This window comes from Propithecus coquereli, unplaced genomic scaffold, assembly GCF_000956105.1.
Source record: "Propithecus coquereli isolate 6110/MARCELLA unplaced genomic scaffold, Pcoq_1.0 Scaffold526, whole genome shotgun sequence".
NCBI lineage: Eukaryota > Metazoa > Chordata > Mammalia > Primates > Indriidae > Propithecus > Propithecus coquereli.
This window is the reverse complement of record NW_012151130.1, coordinates 669,990-693,054: the sequence shown is the minus strand read 5'-3', so window position 1 is coordinate 693,054 and position 23,065 is coordinate 669,990. Positions and strand designations below refer to the sequence as shown.

The window sequence follows — 23,065 nt, the reverse complement described above, 5'->3', positions numbered from 1 at the left end:
TGATGTTTTGATTTAACCTGCCAAATAAGTTCATAATATGTGGGGAAAACTGTGTTCCAAAATTTTTTATATTTTACTAAATAATACTTCATACTGAATAATCTACTTTAATGATTGATCTTTTTAAATGGTCCTTAATTTTGAAATTTAAGTTCTTTATACCCTAGTACTCTTAATATTTGATATTTCTGTTTAGCTGTGAGAGTGTAAATAAGTACCTTCAATTGTCAGTGGGTTCTTAGAGTGAAATTACTTTAGCAAAAACATTGATCACCTTTATTTCGATGCATGAGATACAACAAATGACTAACTTGCAACACAGAAAAATTCTTTCATGAGAATATTATTTGTAACACATTGCAGATTTTGACATTTTCAGTGGATTCTGTGGATTCTTTTATTGTCAGAAACCTTAGTAGATTAATCTTATGGGACAGTATCTGGTAGTTTAACAGTTAACTTGAATGGAGATGTTTTTTCGTATTATATTTCACTAGTTTTTTCTTTTCTTTTTATAGTAGTTTTGATTTTCTTTTGACAAATGAAATACATGGTCAAAAATGGAAAATGTAGAAGCTAGAGAAATGATTTGTAATTTCACTATACACAGATAGCTACTGTTAACATTTAGCCTTTCCCAGCACTTAGAGATATGAATGTTATGATCAGTTAATGAAGGGCTATTACTTGTTGGGGAAACTTGAAACAAGTTTTCCCCTAATTGCTATGCCCACCTATATCACCCCATCAAACCTTTATTTCCACTAGGTCAAGGTACCCTGAATGGGGTCTATTATATAACATTTTTTTGCTACTTTCAGTTTTTAGAATATTCTCTTTTAGATAATTGAGGCTTAACTCCATGGGTTTTCCTTCCTTACCTCAAATGCAGTGAAAGTCATGCCTTAGGCTTCTTGGATGAGGCTGGGGCACTGTGGTCTGGCAGTCGTGCCTGCATCCTCTCCCACTTCTACTTCTTTACCAATGTCGTGGGATAAGGAGGACAACAAAAGGCAAAAGTGCCATCCCTTCCTGGGCCAGGCTACAGACCATTCCTGATTGGCAGTAGATTGATAAATTATTCCAATTTGATTTTAAATGCCAGTGTAAGTTTGGGGTTATGATTTAATTTTTTTTTCAAATATTTAGCCAGTTTTCTTCATGCCTTTATGAAGTTATTGCATTCTCATTAAATATTATAGAAGTAGCTTTCTCAGCAAATACTGAATTCTCTACAGTAGGGCTGTATCATACTTACATTTCAACTAGCTGCTGTTGGAGGGGTGGTAGTGAAAGATGAAATGCAGAGAGAAATCGTACGAGTTAATTCTTGGCTTCTGAGATTCCATGAGTTCAGTTTCTGGTAATTTTGACATGATTAAGGATTTTTCAAAGGTAATTTTTATCTGTATGGGACTTTGCACTTTGCAGATTTTTGACATTTTCAGTGTATTAGGATAACTTTATAATTTAACCTCTGAGTAAGATGCAGTTCTTCAGTATATACTGAGATCTGTTTCCGGACTTTGTATTTGTTTCTTTTCATCTATCTATGTGTTTCTGTACAAGAATTATACTTGGAAGTTTTGAGGTTTTGTAGTATTCTAACCCAATAGTGTAAAGTCTCCCTTACTACTTTTTTTTTTCCTTCTCGTTTCTACAAGGGGTAGGGGAGTAGGGTGGCAGGAAAGGAGGGTCATTCTATAGTTTTCCTACTTAAAGAAGTTTAAAATACTTTTATGAACTATTTCCTCCTCCTCCCCCAGCTCTACAAATCCTTCTTAGGTTTTTATCTGAATTACATTAAATGTATAGTTTAAATTGAGGCAAATTTTGTGTTTACAAATACTTTAAACTTCTCATTTAGGAAATGGCACATCTTCAATGTTTTAATTAATTTATTTACTTCCTCCCTCACTCCCTCCTCTGCCTTACTTCCTCCTCCCCTTCTTGTTTGTTTTTTGAACATTCCTCTTCAAAATTCCGTGGCATCTCTCCATTTAAGTCTTGAGTATTTCTGATACTCTTAGGGTGATTTTTTTCTTGTTTTTTTTTTTTTGTTAGGAATGGGACCTTTTTTCTCATTATACATTTCAGTCATTTTATTTTGAGAGACAAATCCTCATTTCTCTTAAATGGGCATATTTTTAACAACGTAAAAAACTTTTATTTACAATAGAGTCAGTGATGCTGATGCTGGTGCAAAGCAGAGCTTTTGCCATTTAGAATGTGCTTCACAATGGAATAGTTTGATTGAAAGTGTCATAAGTAATAAATGGAAAATTCTTTCTGAAAGCATCTCTGTCAAAGTCTCAGAATTAGTTTATGAAGCTGCACATTTTTGTGTTGCTGTGGTGCTATTATTGCAGTGGCTTTCTGATGAAAGTGGAATGCTTGTAAGTCACTCATTTTGATCAGCTTTCAGTAAATCAACATGTACTTGCTCCATCTTAGAGATGACATGTATGCTTCTTTGATATATCTGCTTTGAAATATTTCTTATTCTATGTGTTGGCTTTTGAACAAAGACACTTTTGAACCATCTATTCATTTTCATTCTTCAAACAACTCTAATTTTGAAGTTAGTTGATAGTTTCGATTTCAGTAGGGTTGTCTAATCATCTCCACCTCCTCCTCTTAAGTTCCCTTTTATGGAGTAAGGTATTGTACAAATGTAGCTTGAAGATGATAATCTTGGTTGATTATTATTATTTTTTTTTATTTCAGCATATTATGGGGGTACAGATGTTTAGGTTACGTATGTTGCCCTTGCCCCCCCCCCCAGTTGATTGTTGATATATTCTGCCTATTCTCACTTTACAAGTGGATGATGGTAGTTTATGTCTTGCTCATTTAACTAGGTAGAAATATTGCTGTCTTCTCTGATGTATCTTCTCAGATTGTTAATGTATGGTATCTAATAAACCATTTAATGCATATAACAGACAGTGATCAACAAATTAATAAATTAGACCTCTATTCATGCTTAAATTATCAAAGCTAATCATTTAAATGAGATGTTCTATTTTAATTAAAATTTCTGGCACCACAGTTAATGAGACTTGGAATTTCCACTAGAGTATTTTGCTCTTCCTTGGTGATTAGCTTTGATAGCATAATTATAAACAGAACCCTAATTAATCAAGTTGCTGACCTTTCCCCCCGTTATTTATTTATACACATACATGTGAAATGGCTTGCTGACCTTATACATTAGAGATATATCTTATAAGGCAGTGGTAAACAAATTAGGAATTCTTACCTAAACTGACAACTATCTTTAACAGTAGAAATTTATGCAAGAATTTAGTAATTTAGTTTTTTTCCTTCTTATTTAGATTTCATATGTTGAATGGCTTTTGAAATGTTAGCATTACATTTTGGTGTTTAGAAAGAAATATTAGCAGTAGAATTTGAAAATAATGATATGTTTAGTACCATAATGATTTTACAGTTCAACACGAAGAGTATTTATAAACAAACAGACAAACATGTATGAAATTGATACCGAACCCAGAATCTCTGTAAGATTCTCTAACAGAGTCTGACAGAGCAGAATGAGCATTTAAAGCAGTAATAATGAAATTATTTAAGACATGAAGACTCTAAAATTAAGCCTCGGTGTCAGTCTTTGATAAAGTTGCCGTCTAAAAGTAAAGGAACCATCTGGCCAGAGATGTATGTAGGAGTAGTCTCTCCATGAAAAACTGAGAACAGGGCAAAAGCAACAGGAAACAAAAAAAGGTCAAGAAATAAGAAAAGAAGAGAAGAGAAGTATAGTTTATATTAATTTATTTAAACAAGCCTATGGGCCCACGAGATTGAATTGTTGATGGAAATATGAAATGCTTTCTTAGAAATATTTTTCTTTTGTAGGCTAGGGATCTTTTTCTAAAATTTTTGTCTAGGGGTCCTGGTCTTTCAACTTACTACATAGAAAGTTTCCTGGTGGGAGAGGGGGGCGGGGAATGGGAAATTTTAAACTTGTTGCCCAGAATGCATTTCATTGCAGTCCGTTAGCATGCTCTAGTTTTCTGAATTTAAACCACTTAAATAGGCTTGGATATGTCATCATACTTGTAATAATTTAGCAAATATATCAAATGTTGATTGTTAAAGTTGATAGATTATATTCAAACATTTTAATAATACAAAGTTAAAATATGTTCTCATTGACAAAGACTTTGATTTATTTAAGGCTTTAAAATAAATCTTGAAACTTTGGAACTAGTCTGGACCTTAAAGATCATTTTAGCCCCCCACCCCCACCTTTTTGGTAAGGAAACTGAGACACAAATATGTTAAAGGACTTACAACTGAAGCAGTGATTACTTCAAGTGGAGCTGAGACTCCTGACTTCAGTCCCCTGCTGTTTCTGGAGCATTGTACTGGTCTTCAGATCTTTATACCATGAATAAGGTTTATTCCTGGAAATAGAGAAGTGATTGTAATTACACAGAACTAGATGTGGGGGGAAAACAACATTATGTTCTTGGGAACAAAGGGTTAAATCTTCAGTCGTATAAAATGTCCCCCTTTTTTTCTGAGTGGTGGTGAGAAAGGGACATGGTTCATTTTAGAACTCTTGATTTTGGAAATCTATCTAGTTCTAGCTGCTGAATTTTCAACTGCTGAAATGATTAATTTTAGAGATCTCAAATATCAGAAAATTAACTATTAGCTATATACTTAATTTCTCAATATTCTTTAAGAATAAAACAAAAATTCTCCAGCATTACATTTTTCAAAAACTGTAAAATGTATTTAATTTTAATAATTATGATTCTTCAGAGATACAAATAGTTATGAGTTGCAGAGTAAACTTTTACAGTGAGCTATTTTATCTCCTACCCCCCAAACTGACACTTTCTCATTATAAGAGGTGTAATGCTCTACAGTTGACTTGACTATTTCATATTCAAGAAGAGTAAACAGCAGCCAATAGATTCAAGGTAGCTCCAGATGTCACATAAGTGAGTCTGACATTTTCCTCTTAGGTATTTTATTGTATTCATTCTAGTATCTCCTCTATTACCTTGTGTTTGGATATAGGAAAATATTGCTTGGTAGGAAAACACTATTTGTAAATTATAAATGCCTTTGCCTATGAGATGCTTCAAATAGTATTTTTCTTTATTTCAGCCTAAACTGATTTTAATGTTCTTTGCTGCAAAGTCATATTCATTTTAGTGTACAGATATGCCTTGTTTTTATTGTACTTTGCTTTATTGCGCTTAACAGATAGTTCATTTTTTTTTTTTTTTTACAAATTGAAGATTCGTGGCAATTCTGCATCAAACAAGTTTATTGGTGCCATTTTTCCAACAGCAGGTGCTCATTGATAACCAAAACTAGATAAAGACAGTACAAAAAAGAAAAAACCATAGACTAATTTCCATGAACATCAATGTAAATATCCTCAAGAAAACATTAACCAACTAATTCAGCAACATATGAAAAGAGTAACACACCATGACCGTGTGGGGCTTATCCACAGAATGCAAGGCCGTTGTGGTATTTGAAAATAAATCGATGTAATCCACCATACTAACAGTCTAAAGAGAAAAATCACACCATCGTATCAATAGAAATAGAAAAAAAGCCCCAAACACATTTGACAAAATGCAATATCTACTCATGATGAAAGAGCTGGCAAAATACAAATAGAAAGAAACTTCCTCAACCTGTTAAAGGGCAAGTATAAAAATCTTGCAGCTACCATCACACTTCATGGTGAGAGATTGAATGCTTTTAAGGTTAGGAACAAGGCAAGGTATTCACTTTCAACACTCCCATTTAACATTGTGCTGGAGGTGTTAGCCAGTGCAATAAGGCAAGGAAATAAAAGGGATAGGGATTGGGAAGGAAGGCATAAAACTGTCCTCATTCACAGATGACATGATTGTCAATACAGGAAAAAAACAAGGAATCTCCCAAAAAACAAACAAGAAAAATCCTGTAATTAATGTGAATTTAACAAGATCACAGGACATAAGGTCAACATGGAAAAATCAATCACATTTCTATATACTAGTAACGTACAATTGGAAACCAAAATGTGAAAGCCAATACCTTTTATATAATAATAGCACAAAGAAAAATGAAATACTTAGGGGTAAATCTAATAAAACGTGTGTACAGGATCTGTATGCTGAAAACTATAAAATTGCTAAAATGCAATTTATTTGGTATATAAACCATTTTATTCATTCGCTATCAGGATTTCAAATTACATTTGAGGACAGGTTCGCAAGTAGCAAATCATTTTTTCATGCATTTATCTTCATCTATGTTGTATGAAATAGAGGTACCAGTAGACCTTTTAAAATATATGTTGTCTTCAATACATCTATCTAATTCTAAAAACAATTTCAAGTTTTGGTTCTCTTTTTCTAACATAAAGGATGGATCGTATTCATAATGTGATTCATCTCTGTCAATAGTTGCTTAGAAACTGTTGTAGATACGTTACACGACACTTCCCCAGATCCTGCTGTACATGTCAGCTGAGTGATTTTTCTTATTTCCGTTTGGAAGATACAAATGATACACATTTTCTGTAAAGTTTAATTGAATATTGTCTCCTCTTATATCAGCTTTCCATTTCTTTCCGATTTTTAGTTTTGCTCATTTAAGCTTTGTGGTTCATGTATCTTTTCATTGCAAAAAAGTATTTGTTTATGCTACTGGTTTACGTGTGTTCATTATTTAAAGAAAATGGTTTTATAAAGTTATGCCTGAAATTCATATATTTAGTGTTCTGTATCACCAGGAGACTTGATCGTTATAACTTCCTCTTCCTGAGGCCATAACCGACACTAGTTTTGTACTTTAGTGTTCACACGTAAAGACTTCAGAATGCGATCCCCTGCAGATGGTGACTGGGCTAAACACTCGGGCTGGTAGTAAAAAGAAACACGTCATTTCAATTTTAAGAACTAATTGTCTTCATTACAAACCCTGATAAAAAAAGACACACTGCATAAGCCAGTGTGATCCATCAGTCATTCAGGGGTTGTCTAGGCATAGAGAACATAAAGCAGTTTAGAAAGGTTGTTTATTCTACTTAATGCCTCAGTTTAATGACCTAGGCAAAGAAATTTCAAATGTTCCAAAAGCTGATTAAATTTCTAGTTGATACTAAATTAATTAAGATAGTTAATATTCTAGAAAACCAGAATCAAATTCAGAATGATTTGACCATCTAAAACAATTGCCTTTAAAGCAGAGTAAAATTAAAGATGAATTTAGATATTATATTTAGAGACAGAAAAACTATAAAAATATATGAGAAGAGAAATTATCTAGATGGTAGTAATCACGTCTTGCCTTCCTCATCCAGTAGCTAAGACTTTGGAAACACAGAAACAGCCCGGATACTCACAGCTGATAGTGAGAGAATTGCCCTCCTCCTACCCTTCCCTGCCTCTCTGCACAAGGGCTGACAGTCCAGACCCAGTCCCTTCCCTGGTTTATACCCTAGTGGTTTCCTCTCTTTTGACCATATATTCTCAATGTTTATACCCACAATTTCCTGCATTTAATTGATCCGGTAATGTTCACTTTTATTCTTTTATATAATATTTCAAAGAAAACATCTTATTACTATGCCAGTTCATCTCTCCCTTTTCTTTTCAAACCAGACTCCAGTTCCTCGTTTCCAATTATTGCTAATAACAATGGTAAAAGAAAGATTTCCCAGAATCATAACTGACCACAAACTGGATAGCAAATTTATTATTATTGGGGGAAACCAGAAAAGGTCAAAAAAAGCCAACCCCATTCCATTCTGTCATTTTGAAGATGGAATCTTATCTTTATATGTTACATTAAAACAATGATATAACAATGAACCCTTCCTATGTGCCAGGAACTGTTCTAAATGCTATGCATATGCATACTCATTTAATTCTCCCAACAATCTCAAGAGATGGGGACTATGGATAATTCATTTTACAGATGAAGTTCCCGAGAGGTTAAGTCCAGGTGTCCAAGGTGACACTGCTGGTAAAAGGCAGAGCCTGAAGTCTAACCTAGATAGTCTAGCTCTAGATGGAGGCTGGATACCTAACCACTACTCTACACTGCCTTGCCATTAGAACTGACACTTGATATTCATCAAAAGAATTGACAAGGACAAGTTAAAGAGCATTGAGGTAACAATTGAAAAATCTTGAAATGGCTGCCAAATCTTGTCAGGAGGGTTAAAGGAATTTGGATTGTGCAAATTTAGGGATTTCAGAGAGAAGAAAATACAAGGAGTGGCCGGGCGCGATGGCTCACACCTGTAATCCTAGCACTCTGGGAGGCCGAGGCGGGCGGATTGTTTGAGCTCAGGAGTTTGAGACCAGCCTGAGCAAGAGCGAGACCCCGTCTCTACTAAAAATAGAAAGAAATTAATCAGACAACTAAAAATATATTGAAAAAAAAATTAGCCGGGCATGGTGGCGCATGCCTGTAGTCCCAGCTACTCGGGAGGCTGAGGCAGAAGGATCACTTGAGCCCAGGAGTTTGAGGTTGCTGTGAGCTAGGCTGACGCCACAGCACTCACTCTAGCCTGGGCAAAAAGAGTGAGACTCTGTCTCAAAAAAAAAAAAAAAAAAAGAAAAAAAGAAAATACAAGGAGTAAGTTAATTGGGTTTTAAACATATAAAAGATTTTTGGAAGAAATTAATGAGTATTCTGTGTTAATTGAAGATTGACCAAAAGAAATGGCAGTGAAGTCCAGTCAGGAGTACCTCTGCTGTACAAGAGGAGTTATATCTTGCTGTCAGGTCCAAGGAAAGATAACTTGAGAGGTTATGAAGGATAGGGCCCAAGAGATAAGTCTAGGATGGATGACTCTGTTCAAGATCGCTATGATTCAGTTGACTTGTGACTATACTTTGTGCATTTAACTTTGAGCAGATCTGCTCCTTCATACTTATTCTTAATCTACTGTTATCTAAAATGCCAACAGAATTTTAGAACTGAAGACAACTAATTCAACTCGCATAGTTTACTGACAGGAAAACAGAACCAGAAATCAGACGTGTGTTTCATAGGACTATGTAGTAAGGGGCAGAACTGAGTTTTGAACCCAGGTCTCCTGATACCATGTCCAGAGCCTTTTTTTTTGGTGGCAGTAGAATAAGGGAAGGAGGGCTTCACAGTCACAGAAGAGAATATGCTTGAGAATGTCTACATAATGTAATGCGATCGCTAGGGAGCTAAAAGGGAGAAGGCTGTGACTAGGATGCACTGATTTATGAAATGTCCTTTTTCTTTGTGTAGTATGAGCCCAGGGGACCTGGTCGGCCCTTGTACCAAAGAAGAATCTCATCTAGCTCAGTTCAGCCTTGTTCTGAAGAAGTAAGCGCTCCTCAGGAGAGTCTGGCCCAGTGTAAGGAGCTTCAGGACCACAGTAGCCAATCTTCTTTCAACTTCTCATCCCCGGAGTCCTGGGTAAACACCACCTCATCTACTCCCTACCAGAACATTCCGTGCAATGGATCCAGCAGGACAGCTCAACCCAGAGAATTGATAGGTAAGACAGAGTCGTTTGCCCAAACTCTCATTTTAACTCCTCAGTTCCTGGATATTTATGGAATTTTTCTTCTACCATTGCCCCATTTGCATTATTATCTTTGAACAATATTTAATGCTCATAGCTCGTAAGTGTGGCTCAGGCATATTTATTAAGTTAGGACTATACTGATTCCATATTTGTGGTCTGGAAGGTTAGTAGATATATCTGTATTAGGAAATTGATAATTTTGACCTGTGAGTGAATGAAAGAAGAAATGGAACTTAAAATGTATTTCTAAATAGATAGAAATACCTTTGCTTGGGAAAAGTTTGTTTTCTGTTTTTTGGTTTTTTCTTCAGGGAGTTGGTTGGGTCAGTATCATTTTTCAAGGATTTGTTATCAATAATGCGTTGACAATTTGCTATTTAATAGAGTATAGTTATGAGAGAGATCAGAGTTTAACATTTTGGCATTTAGAAATCCTTTGTTTATTCCTTATATTCTAATAAACTGAGAACTCCATGGCTAAAGAACTCAAAAGGCATAGAAAGGGATAGGAATGAACAAGGCACTCTAAACTTGTACTATGTGTTGGAAAGTCTAAAGCCTTGAACAGGAATGCACTTTTATCTTTCCTTTATTCTCTCTCTTTTTTATATTGAATGTGAAGAAATTAATTATATTATTTGAGTTCTCTAATTCCTTCTCTTTGTAGGGTGGACATTGATCTCTGTGAACAAGTCTGAGATGTTTGTGTGGTGAATTTCTGTCGGGCAGCATCAACCTTTGTATTTGAAATTAATTTTGTTCATCTTTAGAATATGAATCTATTGTTTATGTAACTGACCCATTTTTGAGTTTGGGCCATACAAGCATATTTTTAGAACAATAGACATAGTAGGGCAAAAAAACATTTAAAAGATTTTGCTTTTGTTTCCTGGTAAGAGACATTGTCATTTTAACCTTTAAACATTCTTTAGTACCTGCTCTGTGTGTAAGCTACTTTATTTTGCCTGGGGCTGCTTTGTCATTTTTAAGGTCTGACATAAATACACTCAAATTAGTATATTTGAACTTCCTGAGAAACATCTAAGTTATAAATCAATGATGATAATTTGTTACTTTTTTGGTTGTTTTGTTTATTATAATTTCTTTTTAAGATAACATCATTTCTCCTCTTTTTTTCTGTTAACCTAAGTTTTAGGATAGCTTTTGGCCAAAATCAATAAAAATCTGACCTGAGCTGATAAAGTAGAAAGTTCTAGAACAAATGCCCAAAGCTCATGTCATTTGTGGTATCTTTTCTACAAATATAAAATGATTATTTCCTTCATTGCTTGGACAAATGGTAACATTTTTTAGTTGAAAGTAACAGTTAAGTACTAAACAGTTAATTCAGAATCACTAATGTCCTGAAGCACGACTTCTTAGTATTTTTTTTTTTTAGAGAAATGTGGCAGGGGTGCATCAGACAGAGCACCATCATCACATAAGAGACTTCTTACTGAAGTTTGAGATTTATATCTTTAGCTTGAAGAAAACTTTTTATATTAATTATATTGGTTTGAAATTTAAAAGAGATCATTGTGTTTGATATGGATGTGCTTTCTCTACAATTAAATTATAAGCCTGAAAGCAGAGACCGTATCTTTGACCTTTTTGAACTTTGAGTTTCCCATTTTGTTACTGAATACACTTGAGGCTCTTGGAGAATTCTTGCTGAATAAGGAGATAATGAAACTAGATTCTATGCAATCAAGGGAGTGATCCAGTTGCACTGAGATTAGATAGCGATGTGTATTATGTAAAATAGTATTAGTCGTAAGATTAGTAAAATTCATGGCCTTAGAGAATGGTTTCTCTTATTGAGAATACTTATGATAAATCAAATTAATAGAGATCTTACATTTGTGGTTAGATAAGAATGCAGGCATTAGATTAAACTGCCTCTAAAATATTATTTTCTAAGTATTTATTATTTAACTGAAAACATTTTAAACTCTATTATGAAAATGAGAACATGGTTAAATAAATAAAAATAGTAAGTTCTTAAACAACCAAAACCATGTTTGTATTATTTTAGACAGTGTAGGCCACTTTTATATTGAAATATGTCAAAACTGATGTTCTTAAAACCAATCATTTTATTCACAAAATCAGTGACATTTATGGGGAAAAGTGGTAAGTGTTCTAGAAAGATGTTAAATGCTTTAAAATAATTTTGAACAATTTTATGAATTTCTAAAGTTCTAAAATAGTACTATAAAATTAGCACATTGAATAATTGAACTAATAAGACTAAAAAAATGAAATATTTTCACCTTAACCTCTGAATTCTAGTTTTATGTTATATTGAGCAACTGTGTTGTTGATGTTAAAATGCTTTTAAGACTTTGTCATATTGGATGTGACATCGCTTCCGTTAAGTATCACCAGTGTGTTTTAGAGGCAATGAATCATTGTAGTTTGGGTTTCAAAAAGAAATATTAGCAGGATTTCTTATGGTTTCTATTTTTCACTTATTTTAAACTCAAGGATAGAGCAACTTCGCTAAATATCTGAAGATTGAAAGGGGAATGCTGTGTCTGAGTTCCCTCTCTTTGGTGATTATCTTAAGCTATAGCTGGTTGCAAGAATCAGAAACCAACCCAAACTAGCTCAAGTAAAAAGAGTTTCACTGGAAATAAGGTACAGGAAGGCCAGCTGGATTCGTGAGGGGAGCTGTGCAGTTTTCTGGTGTCTGTACATAATCTGTGTAAGGTACACGGCACAAAGTGCCTGGCCCCATAAGCGATGCGCAGCTGCTAGGTGTGATGATCATATAGCATCTCTCTCCGGGGCCCTGTGCCTTCCTCTGTGTACTTGCTCTTTTCTTCTGCTTTTCTTTATAGATTAGTCTTCTGATGGTTCTGTCCATGTATTTTTAAGTGGCTTTGGGTTCCCACAGTACCTTGACTCCACCTAATCTAGCTAAAGGTCTCAATTTCTCTGTTTCTGTCTGTCTGTCTATCTCTCTCTCTCTCTCTCTCTTTGTTATACACAAATTTCTGGGAGAAGGAATATTTGTAATCTTGGTCCAGTTTAGATCAAGTATGGTCCAATGTTGTGAGTGGAACACTTTAAAACATATACACAGGCCGGGCGCGGTGGCTCACGCCTGTAATCCTAGCACTCTGGTAGGCCGAGGCGGGCGGATTGTTTGAGCTCAGGAGTTCGAAACCAGCCTGAGCAAGAGTGAGACCCCGTCTCTACTAAAATTAGAAAGAAATTAATTGGACAACTAAAAATATATAGAAAAAATTAGCCGAGCATGGTGGCGCATGCCTGTAGTCCCAGCTACTCGGGAGGCTGAGGCAGGAGGATTGCTTGAGCCCAGGAGTTTGAGGTTGCTGTGAGCTAGGATGACGCCACGGCACTCTAGCCAGGGCAACACAGTGAGACTCTGTCTCAAAAAAAAAAAAAATATACACAGGGAGGAAAGAAACAATCTTTGACAATGTATGTAGCCCACTAACCATTGGGTCATCAATAATAGTCAGTATTAAATGACATAAAATCAAGTGCTAAAAGTACAGTGTAGACACCGTGCCCTTAAAGATGCTGGAGTGGTTAGGAGAAAGCTTTGTGCAAGGGGGTCTAACTCACCTCTCTAATGTTCTCTCCCTCTGTTGTCTAACACTAACCTCCTGCCTTGTTCAGAGTACACTTCTGAAATGATGCTTCCCGTTCTTGTTTTGGTGTCTTTACCTTTGTAGTTTTTCTACCTATATCAGTTAGGGTAAAGTCTAAGCCACTGTCACAGAGAGATCCCAAAATATAGTGGCTTAAATAAGATAGAATTTATTTTTCTCTCGCCTAATTGTCTGGCTGATCCAGGCTATCTGAGTAGCTTTGCTTCACAAAGTCAAAAGAAATGCACATAATAACTACAAAAAGATAATTATTTACTTATAAGTAGGCTAAAATTTAAAAAATAGTAACACCAGTGTTATGATTAGATAGAGAAACAGGCAAACATTGTTGGCTGAGTATAAATGGGCAGTATCTTCCTGCAGGGCAGTTTGGACATAGTTATCGGAAGCTTTAATTGTGTATATACCATATGACCCAGCCATATACTCCCAGGAGTTTATCCTAAGGAAATAGTCATGAATATTTAGAAATATTTGGCTGGGCATGGTGGCTCACACCTTAATCTCAGCGCTTTATGAGGCCAAGGCAGAAGGACTGCTTGAGGCTAGGAGTTTGAGACCAGTCTGAGCAACATATCAAGACTCTGTCTACACAAAAAATTAAAAAAATTAGCCAGGCATGGTGGTGTGTGTCTGTAATCCCAGCTACTCGGAAGGCTGAGGCAGGAGGATCACTTGAGCCCAGGAGTTCAGAGTTATAGTGATTGGGCCACTATACTCCAGCCTGGTGACAGAGCAAGACTTTGTCTCTTTAAAAAAAAAAAAAAAAAAAGATTTATCATAATTTATAAAAGTGAAAACTTGGCTATAAAGAAAATTTCTAAAAATGAGAGATTACTTAAATTACGTTGTAAAATATTCTGTATTAAGGGAAGTCCTTAGAAAAAAATACACCAACAAGTTAAGGCTTATCTCTAGTATTTGGAAATATAAATTTCTTATTTTTTTCTTTGGACGTTTCTGTAATTCCCAAATTATCCTCAGTGAATATGTATTATGTTTATAATCCAATACAATGTTAAATTTTTAAAAGATTGAGAACTAAAGCAATATTTGAAAACAAGCTATGGAACAAGCTATGGTTTAGAGAGCAATAAAATTGGTGAGGAAGGATGGAGTCAGATTTTAAAGGATCTTGGCAGACGGATTATAGGAAATGGGAAGTAGTTTACAGCTGTTCTCCCAGCACCCACCCTCCCATTCCACGTTACTCAACATATATTACAAAAAAGGGCAGCATTTTAAACAAATGGAAGCTAATGGTACTATTATTTAGGTTAATAGTGAAAGCTCTTTGACCAGGAGCATGGATATACAGCTCACTTTTATTCAAGGAAAAAAATGTGCCTATTTACAAACTATGAACAGTTACTATCATAAATATAGAAGTCTACAATTGTACAAACTAGCTTTTTATTTCTCAGCGAGCCTTCACATCTGAACTCTAGTTTTTATATGTCAGCTATTCCAGTTCACATAGCCGTTTTACGTGTTTATAAGAGAGAGAAGTTTGGTTGGATATGTTATGATCTCATTCTGTGGCAGAAATTGTCTGTCCTTGTAGCGATACTGTCCCTGACTTCCTGGAGATGAGAGTCAGTTATGACACTGAATGAATGAGATGCATGAACATTGCTGGGCTCGCCCTCAAATCAGTGTTGCTCTTCTCTGTTTTTAGCTCCACCCAAGACCGTCAAACCCCCTGAGGATCAGCTGAAGTCGGAAAACCTCGAGGTGTCCAGTTCCTTCAACTACAATGTGCTGCAGCATCTCGGCCAGTTCCCACCCCTCATGCCCAACAAGCAGATCGCGGAGTCGGCCAATAGCAGCAGCCCCCAGATCTCTGGTGGGGGCAAGCCTGCCATGTCCTATGCCAGTGCTCTGAGGGCCCCTCCCAAGCCCAGACCCCCCCCTGAGCAGGCCAAGAAGAGTAGCGACCCTCTGTCTCTGTTCCAGGAACTTAGCCTTGGGAGCTCGTCGGGCAGCAATGGCTTTTACTCCTATTTTAAATAATCACTTTTTTTTCCTCAAGGGAGAATGTTTTAATTTCTGTTTGTATCAGTAGAATTAAGGTAGTTGGACTTCATCTATAGATGCACAGTTCCCTTTGTTTTAATATTAAATATGTTCTCACTTAATTGCTTTGCTGCTAGACTTGCAACTAATTTTTTAAAAGTATATTCCATTATTTTGCATTTTTGATGTGAGTCAGAGTTTTGACAGCTTTTATGTAGAATAAAAAAATATTTTTAAATTTGTGTATTGTTACATATGTTTGCATCAAGCTAGCAGCTAAGAGGTTAATTGTGCAACTATAAAAAAAGAAAAAAAATTGTCTAAAATGTATTTAAAAAGAACAAAAATTGTAAGTAGCATTTACATTTATTCAATAATATTACCATATGCTGGGTTTCTGTACCAGAAATGGCCAGTTGATGTACAAATGTATGTTATTTTTGCTTAAATTCATTTAAAATTTTTTAAAATAAAGGGGCAGCATCTTCTAAATACTTTAAGTTTTATCAGCTTTTTTTTTTGGTGACATGATGCTGCATTCTAAAACTTTTATAGTTTTAGACAATGTATGATGTGCTGTTGTAATCTCCATCCACCGTAGGATAGAGTTAAAGGCATTCTTTGCAGTTGTATTTTGTATGCCACTGTTTTTTGAAATGTGAAAAAGCATTGGCATACTTAGTTATTTTTTGGACAAGCTACACTTCAAGCTTGGTTTTAATGTTAATTTGATAGTGGTTTTTTTTTTTTTTTTTTTTAACAAATCATGAAGCTGAAAAATTTTTAGGATTGTTGGTGCTTAGTAGACTTGATAACTATTTTAAAAATGCGTGAATTTAGTAAAATCCTTTTTTCTCACTATGCATGTGTAAATGTTTGTAACCTGGCTTTCCCCTTCTCCAGTGGTATAAAGAATTGTGCCGCTTTAAGGTTTGGGTTTTTTTTTCCTTCCAGTAAAAATTTTGGTACCTTATTTGATGTTTACATTAAAATGTGACATTATACATGGCAATTCAATTATTTTGCTAGCTGTTTTGTTTGAGGAACATCATTAAAGAAGAAATATGTTTGTCAGAAATGTATCAAAATTCATCAAAATCTGGGGCAGAAAACTACCCTTGTTTTTCATGTCTTTTGATTCTTCTAAAATACCCCTATTGAACTTGTACAAAAATTTAAAATTTAAACATCAATTTTAAATATTTTACAGTCTAAAAATTGTTTCAAATGAACTTTGGTAAAATCCAAAGGAAAATGTTTACCCTCTTAAAACCTGTGGTCTTGTCACACATTCATAGCAATGCATGTCCTTATCATTTTCCTGATCTAGTAGTACTACTTTTATATTTCAGAGATATCTTGAAACTACAATATAAACTTTTTTTTTTAAATAAGATGAGACTGGGGAACATTTCAAATGAACCCAACATTCATGATGATCCATTCAAAAATAGTTTTTTGGAAGACTACTTTTGATAGGCCATCCTATATTCAAAGTACGTTTTAAAAGCTGGGTTGAAAGTGGGAAGAGTAAGGAAAAATTACTTGACATCTCTTATATGATTGGAATTTAGTTTATATTGGCCAGCTGCAACTCCCTTATAATCCTCAGACAATTTGGGATAAAAAGATTGCCTTTGGTTAATGGTTAGCAAGCTACAGGACAGATGAAGTGTGCCTCTCTTACTCAGTTCTACCTTTCTGCTCAGAGTGAGTGCGGTTCATTTGTATGTGGCTTCATATTACGGGCTGTGGGTCTCCGTGTAAGTGGCAGATGTAGACCCGTACACTGCAGACGTGTTAATGGTCAGTATAAATCACAGTTGGAAAACTGAGCCAGCAAGTTACGGCACCATGCTTTCTCTGTGTGATGTCAGATCACCATCTTTAGCCATGTCAAATTTTGCTCAACATACTTTAGTTGGAAGAAAAGAAGAAAAAGTTTTGCCATATAGCTATGCATTTCCAACTCTATGACAAAACTCAAGACATTGCCCAAATGAAGATTAGGTCTCCTTGATGTGAGAATTCTCTGAAAAATACTTTTCTCATCAGTGATGATCCTTGTGTTCCCCCCACCCCCAAGTAAGTAGGACTACAACACAAACTAGATAAATGTTCAGAAGCATTTTGATAATATGAAGATAGAATTATAAAGTCAGGGCTTTCATTTAACCCCTTGTCATGAGGGTAAGGCCTAATTTTCTATTTTCCATACTTGAATCTTTTAAAAATATCGATTTTAAAATTATTTATGTTTAGTTAAGAGTCATGTGCACACCCCCCCACCTTATATAAATATATCGATGATAGATGCTTTGGATAAGGAAGCTATTGAGTTGTCATGACATCCTCATTCTAAGCAGTTATTTCTAAAAAACTAAAACCAATAGCTCCTTATTAGTCCCCTGCTCTGCTGTAAGTGTCTGAGTGTTCCTCATTCCCTTACTGTTCTACAGCAAGGCAAGGATTCGAGTGTCGTTTCCATGTGATACCATTTTTAGAGTCCAGGTCGAATGCTTGTTTTGACCTCTCACAAGCTTACTCAGTCTCAGCATTACTTAATGCCGTCTTTCCAACTGTGCTTTGAGGAATCTGTTATTTATGCATGGTGTCTTGGGATGGTTTTAAGCAAGTTTTCTTTAAGAATTATTGCAAGTTTCCCTTGAAATGAAGCATGGCTTATCAGTACAGTTGGTGTTCTTCGGATATTATTTGAGTAGTATTAGCAAGTACCCATAAAATCAGGTTTATAAAACATAACTTATTTTATATACTAGGTTCAAGCTTAGAGCCCAGATGGAACCCTTTTATATATATATATATTATATATATATTATATATATAATATATATAATTTTTTTTTCTGGAAAACTTGACAACTCTTGGATAATATCAAGTATTACCAACTTTCTTTTCTTCAGAACAGATTTCTTCTAAGTGAGGTTAATTGTTCATATGAAGTCTTTTTTACTTCTTTGTTCTTTGTATGTCTCTGAAGTTTCCTTTTTTTTTGCCAGAACTATTTTTTATTCATTTCACTTTTTAATTTCAGTGCTACTTGAGAGGGTTTTTTTTTTTTTTTCTTTTTTAACCTTACAGAAGTTCTTTTGGGTGGTAGAGTTTATAAAATAGAGTATTCATGATAAAGTTTTTTTTCCTAATCTAAAAATGAATTTTTGTTAAGATTTGAAGAGCCTCATTCCATGTAGCGTGGATATTTTCTGGAGTGTTTTTAAAAGGGGTTTTGGTTGTCATTTTGGCATATGCTTTTTCAAATTGTTATAGCAGAGCTTTGCTTTTGATTAATCCGTAGTTAATCATTGATCATTTAAACTAACATGACCTTAATTTTCCTTTCCTTACACAGATATGCTTTCTATCCAGGTTATTATGTATACATGAAATAACAAACTGCGCTCTGTGTGTGTATGTGTGTGTGTGTGTATGTGTGTGTGTGTTTTCCATCAGAGACTCTAGGATAAGTTCAGGTTCGGTGTAAACATAAACTGGTCTTTTCATTTCAAAGAATTGCAGAACCAGTCAAATAAGCAGAATTCCCACTCAGTAAGTAATACCTAATTAAACATAGCAATCTCCAAGACCTATTTATGAAAATATTTTCCTTGTTTATGGAGGCATTGAAGTTGCTGAGTAAACTAACTGAATTTCCTAACTTGGAGATAATTGATATATAGTATTATGTTGCTCTAGTGTAGTTGATTTTATGTGTTTAATATTTTTCATCTCAAGAGCAAAGCTATAAACATAAAACAAAGTGTCTCTAGCACCCTGGTTAGAGAGATCCACCTTGGCTAATTGTGTGAAGAACAATTTCAAGATAAATTTTAGTATTTTGACTATTATTAAGAAAATTAGCTTTACTGAAATAGTCGTTGAAAAAGAGACACCTGTTATAGCATTGTCTTACAGTGGAGTTATTTAAAAAAGAATCCCAGAAAAAGTCTATAAAAATACAAGATTAAAACTTTAAATATACTGAAAGATACAAATTGCTGCTTTAAAATGTTATTAGGTTAGCCATCCTTTTTTTTTCCTTCTAGCTCCTCAAGGGTAGTAAATTTGTCTTTTTTGATTTACCAGACATTATTTCTTGCTAACCATCCCCTTAACATATGAAAACCCTTCACTTCTAACACCACACTGTGGCTTCCTGACTCTCAAGGTAAATGTCTTGATGGATCTGATTTGTCTCTCTCCTCTTTGCCATGTGATCCACATTTAAACTTTCTAGAAATTAGAAAGAATGGGTAATGTTCTATGATTTCTGGTTCAAAATATCACTCAGTGGTGTCCATCACAGGTAAAGATATCTGGCAAGAGTGAGTGGCATGTTCGTCTGCACAGTGCTGGTTATAATAGGCGCCTGTGTGTCCCATCTGCTGGAGGATGGGCATGTATTTGCTGAGACTTTACTGTGAAGCTGCTAAATTCACACTTGCTACTGTCATACCTGTTTAATTAGTGATTTCGAGGCCATTGTTACAAGGAGTGAGTCTGACTAATGTTTAATGTTCTTACAAAACACATTCAGAAAAGGGCATTATATTATTACTTTAAAGGAGAATATGAAATTAAACAGATTAAAAACAATTTTAATATAAAATTTAAGTTTTTGAACTGATTGAAAATACCTACTTTGGAGTGAACTTTATGGAAACAGTCACCAGAGTTTCTGAATTTTTTTTTGAAGGGAGGTACCTAACAGAAGAATCCAGACTTAGAAATGTGAACTGTGGTGAAATCCCAAACCCAGTTATACAGTGGTAGTCTAAAGCTTCTAAAACTGGAGTGTGAAGAAAACCCAGAGACGTTCATATAGTTTCAGTAATCAGAGTATTAGACCAGACTTTATTTGCAATTTGTTCAACAGAGAGATTTTATTTTGATACAAATATTAAGCATAAAGCATAGTAAGTTTTATATAATTCTATGAGTTCATTAAACAATATTATGAAATTTTCATTATGTTCTTGGGGAGTCTTAGCTGTTTCTACCTCATATATGAGGTCTCTTCTATATTTTATTTTGCATACTAGCATGTGATTGCCTGCCTTAGAACTATGTATAGGAGGGGAAATCAATATTACCTTTTAAGAATTTTTTGATTTTATGAAGTAATTGTTTTTCATTAACACTTTTTTAATGTTTGAGAAGTAAGGGGGAAATATGGCAAGTTACATAGGTTTCAACACAGTAGAAGTCACATAGTAGTATCTATTTACAAATAGGTGTCCTGTTTTAAGATTTTAGAATTGCAAACAGGATAAAGCAATGGTTCTCAAACTTTAGCCAGCATCAGAATTACCTCAAGGTCTTGTTAAAATACAGATTGCTGGACCCCATCCCCAGAGTTTCTGATTCTAGGCTGGAGCCTGATAATTTGCATTTCCAAGAAGCTCCCAGGTGATGCTGATGTTGCTGGTCCAGGAACCACACTTTGAGAATCACTGATCTGGTTCTCATAGTCTGAAGGTCTCAGAGACTTTCAAAGTCTGAAGGTCTTTTTCAACCATGCATTTATTTACTCAGTGTAAAAAACTGAGCTCTTGAGACATTTTTATGATTCTGGTGCCATGAGTGGAATATTCATGGAGAAAGATCTCTATGGAGTGACAAGCCCTTTGGATTGGCTGCCACCCCTCCTCTTCCTCACCCCTGCCAGGGTCTGTGCTTCCCTTCCACAGTGGGTGAAGGAGCTCTCTCATTTCTAGGGTGAGTTTGGTTTTGCGTACACTGCTGCCTCGGCTTTGGCCTGGAAGCTGTGCATTAGTTTGGTGTGCTTAGAGTCAATCTTGATCCATACACATGGAAACGAGAATCGTGGAAAGAAGCCATCAGAATGTCACGAGAATGCACTTTGCATTTATCGAGGCACTAAAGTACAGGAGTCCCTGTCCTAAGATGGCAGTGACATGGAACATCGAAAATGATAATCCCCAAATAATGTATTCTTTAGTTTTTATGGTTTTTTTTGGGGGGGGGAGGTGAGGGCAAAGGATTTGCTTTTCAAATTATGTGTTTCTCAGGTTAACAAAGTTATTTTAGCTTCTCTGCCATGCCAGCAGGTATTAGGGAGAGCCTGAAGTGTATATGGCAGAAAATAAGTAATTGTCACTGATTACTTCGCTACCTTAAAAAAAAAATCTATATATGTTTGCAAAACAGTCTAGGGGGATCTACCATCTACACAGCATGAGTTATTCATAAATCATAGGTGCACATGTATGAGCAAGTTATTTTTGAGAAAGAAACTGCCTATAATGTAATAAACCTGACAGGTCTTTGGATATTTTTAAATTTGTGTGGTGGTGGTGGTGTTTTAATATTCACCCTGGACTGCACCTTAGGGGGTGTTGGGCTCTGCTTCTGGTTTTTGGGCTCTGCTTTTGGTTTTTAGTTTGCCTTTGAATTAACTGAGATACTAGAAAAAAAAAACTATTTTTAAGGTAATAGAATATAGAATGACTTAGGCATAGAAGTACACACGATGACATCACAGAGTGCACAGCTTTGGAATTCTTAAAACAGTACTTCCTACTTAAAAGGCTTGCTGACATTTGGTGAAGATTGTAAGTTCAGCACAGGTTCCTTTATGCAGTCCCGACTCATTGGGAGCTTTGGTTTATTTACACTTTGCTTTGCACGATACCTTGTATGTGAAGACCTCTTTATATCTTTCAGTAGGTCAGAGGGCTCTTTTGTCTGGGTTAAAGTCCTTATGTGTCAGTTACACCTGAGAATGTTTCTCAGCCTCCCCCCATACAGAGGAAGGGACCTGGATTTTCCTATATCCAGACCATGCCTGCTTCCTATAAATCCGTGTATATGACTTTGTACTGTATCTGATTCTGTGCCAGTCATCTGACCCGACTCTTTAAAACCCATGAAGGTACTGGTTATATGTAGTAGTTGTATCCTAGGTAAATACAGTGATTAAAATACGTCTCCTCTAAATTATAAAGGTAATGGGTTTTGCATTTTATTAAAGGGTCCTGTTATTAGTGACACAGGATTTTTTTTAATGCTTCATAAATACAGTTCTTATCTAAACTTGTTCTGCTAACTTCATAGGATCAGTTACTTAGCAAATTCATACTGGGTCTTATTTTGGAAAGTCTTCCTAAGGGAGGCTCTATAAAACTGAGGTGGTCAGTTTTCATCTCGTCAAAGTACCAGTTGTACGGCCATCTAATTAATTATGGCAAAATTATAACGAAATTGTTTTTTTCTTTGCAGTAAATGATACCTCATCTAAGAGGCTCTAATACCTAAAGAGTTTATCCTTAAAAGTAAAAATGACTTTGTACCATAAAATAACCCCAAAGCCACTCCCTAGGGTTTTTATTTTCTTCCTTCTTTGTCTTTTCTTTTCTAACTTAGTTTTGGAATTACTTTAGCTCCTTCGGTTCCGTAGAACACGTTTTCAACTTTGGGGGTCTACAGTTCCTACAGTGTGATCATTGTCTCAGTGAAGTTCTTTTGTTTTAAAAGATTCATGGTAACACAAAATGTATTTTACTGCTACAACTAAAATGTATTTATAATAAAATGCCTTTTTAATAATTTGGAGATTTGTTTTTTATGTGTGAACTGTAATTCTCTGCTTTCACTTTTAAGATCAAAGGTCTATCAGAAGTTAAGCACAGCACTTTAGTTTTATTCTTAATATTAAATGGTAAAACTAATGTGACTGAGAACTCAATTGTAAAGTTGTAACTGTAGTTTGCAGAAATTTGTGATTTTACTTAAATCCCCAAATTTCAGCATAGTAGCATAGTCCTTAAGGGCTTAAAGTGTTACCTGAAAGTTTAAAAGATCACCAATG

At 35.1% G+C, this 23,065-nt stretch overlaps 1 protein-coding gene across 1 annotated transcript in view; it reads left to right on the top strand.

The window, feature by feature from the left end:
- HELZ (helicase with zinc finger) overlaps window positions 1–15,296 on the top strand; it is a 185,126-nt gene extending 169,830 nt beyond the window's left edge. Inside the window, exons 30-31 of the mRNA XM_012656897.1 lie at window positions 9,274–9,526; window positions 14,879–15,296. Of these exons, the coding sequence (XP_012512351.1) occupies window positions 9,274–9,526; window positions 14,879–15,213 (588 nt within the window). The 3' untranslated portion in view covers window positions 15,214–15,296. The remainder of the gene's footprint in view (window positions 1–9,273; window positions 9,527–14,878) is intronic.
- The last annotated feature ends 7,769 nt before the right edge of the window (window positions 15,297–23,065 follow it).